This window comes from Propithecus coquereli, unplaced genomic scaffold (genome assembly GCF_000956105.1).
Source record: "Propithecus coquereli isolate 6110/MARCELLA unplaced genomic scaffold, Pcoq_1.0 Scaffold55, whole genome shotgun sequence".
Lineage (NCBI taxonomy): Eukaryota > Metazoa > Chordata > Mammalia > Primates > Indriidae > Propithecus > Propithecus coquereli.
The window spans coordinates 2,636,900-2,638,911 of NW_012151396.1; the positions used below are offsets into that span (position 1 = coordinate 2,636,900).

At 35.9% G+C, this 2,012-nt stretch overlaps 1 protein-coding gene across 1 annotated transcript in view; it reads right to left on the reverse strand.

The window, feature by feature from the left end:
- RTTN (rotatin) overlaps positions 1 to 2,012 on the reverse strand; it is a 243,188-nt gene that overhangs the window by 213,551 nt on the left and 27,625 nt on the right. The window contains 1 exon segment of the mRNA XM_012657577.1: positions 1,077 to 1,192. Within this exon segment, the coding sequence (XP_012513031.1) occupies positions 1,077 to 1,192 (116 nt within the window).

The following is a 2,012-nucleotide window of genomic DNA, read 5'->3' on the forward strand; positions in this document are numbered from 1 at the left end:
AGGATCGCTTGAGCCCAGGAGTTTGAGGTTGCTGCGAGCTAGGATGACGCTACGGAACTCTAGTCCGGGCAAAGAGTGAGACTCTGTCTCAAAAAAAAAAAAAAAAAAAGTCCTAGATTTGTTCACTGGAAATTACAGAAGATGCTCAATATCATTAGTTACTAGAGAAACGCAAATTAAAACCCAGTAAGACACTATTATACATCTACATGTTTAAAAAAAGGGTTGGAGGGCTGGCGGTAGTGGCATGGGGAGGTGCTACACATTTTTAAGTTTTAAAAGGAAGTTGTAAAACAGTGTATATAATATACTACCTTTTATGTAAGGTAAGATAAAAATAGACAAAATAAGCCAGAAAATAAAAATGGCTACCAATAAGGAAAATACCTTAAAGAGAACAGGATGGCAGAGAGACATCTCTGCACTACATTTTTATGAGGAAAAAAACAATTCGCAAAAGTGGAGACAAATTGAAACAAATCTAATTGACTTGGTAATAAAGAAAAGAATTCTTCCAAATAGCTTTAAGGTACGATATTTTGACTGTATATCCTTAGTGAAATTAGGTCAAAAAGAACTGCAAGGAAATCTTGAACTTCATTAGAGCTGTTCATAGTGATATTTATATTGTTATTCTGAAACTATTCTATGTATGCTTAAGTTAAAAGATAATAAGCAATTATATTGATATTGTGAGGAACTAAGACTTTGTACAAGCAAAAGTACAATGATAAGAAATATAAGTTTAAAAGGAGAGAACTAACAATATCAACTCATGATTGTTTAAAATATTATTTCCTAGTTCTGTTACTGAAAGGAAAGAATGATATCACAGTAGCTATAAGCACCCCTAATGGCCTCTTCTTGGTCTTGATATACCTTCCCCCATTAACCAGAACCAGAACCTCTTCTGGTTCTGTTCCAGACTATGTACAAAATTAGCCTGGGACATATTGTGTCAGAAAGTAAAAAAGCTTTCAAAGACTAATAAGACAATGAAACCAGCTTAAAAGAACCAAAATAAAATAAAAAACTAATACCATTACCCATATCCCAAAGAAAACATTGATTCTCACCATATCTATAGCAAAAAGGCTGCTGTCATCCCAGATATCTGCTGAAAGTGCTTCACCAATAAGTATCATATCTTCTGCAAGCAATTCCAGAACTCTTATTATCATTTGCCTACTACCTAGGAATACAAACAGGAGAAATTAAGAAAAAAAAAGTTACTTAACTTTAAAATAAATCAGCCAAATATTATACTGCTCAATTCTCTAGATAGTCATGCCACAAAATTCCTATTTCTCTCTCATTTTTTAAAATGTTTTAGAACTGCTTAAAGAGATGAAAAGAGAAGTCACAATCTACAACCACCATTTAAGACTTCTGTTCCAATCATAATACTACTTGACTAAAACAAATCAAATGTGCTGATAAGTGAGAAAGATACTCAAGAAAAGAGTAGCAACAATTAGCTAAAAATACTGTAAGACAGATTAAAATAATTTTTCAAATTCAGAGACTATCCATGTTATACGTAGCATGTGACAACGCACCAGGCAAGTCTAAGAAAATGCATTCTAGTAATTTCTATTTAGTACTAGAAGACTTAAACCTTGTCATAAATAAGTATTTTCCTACAGAGGAGTTCCTTAGGAAGTTAAGCTTGGACTGAAGCAACTAAAGGAATAAGTTTCCACGTCGGCCTTTGCTGAAGAAACTTTAAAAAATCCCATGTGGGCCGGGCACAGTGGCTCATGCCTATAATCCTAGCATTGTGGGAGGCCAAGGAGGGAGCATCACTTGAGCTCAGGAGTTCGAGATCAGCCTTCGCAAGAGCAAGACCCTGTCTCTGCTAAAAACACAAAAAATTAGCCAGGCATGGTAGGACACCTGTAGTCCCAGCTACTCCAGAGGCTGAGGCAGGAGGATGGCTTGAGCCCAGGAGTTTGAGGATGCAGTGAGCTATAATGAGGCCATTGTACTCTAGCCGGGCGACAGAGCGAGAT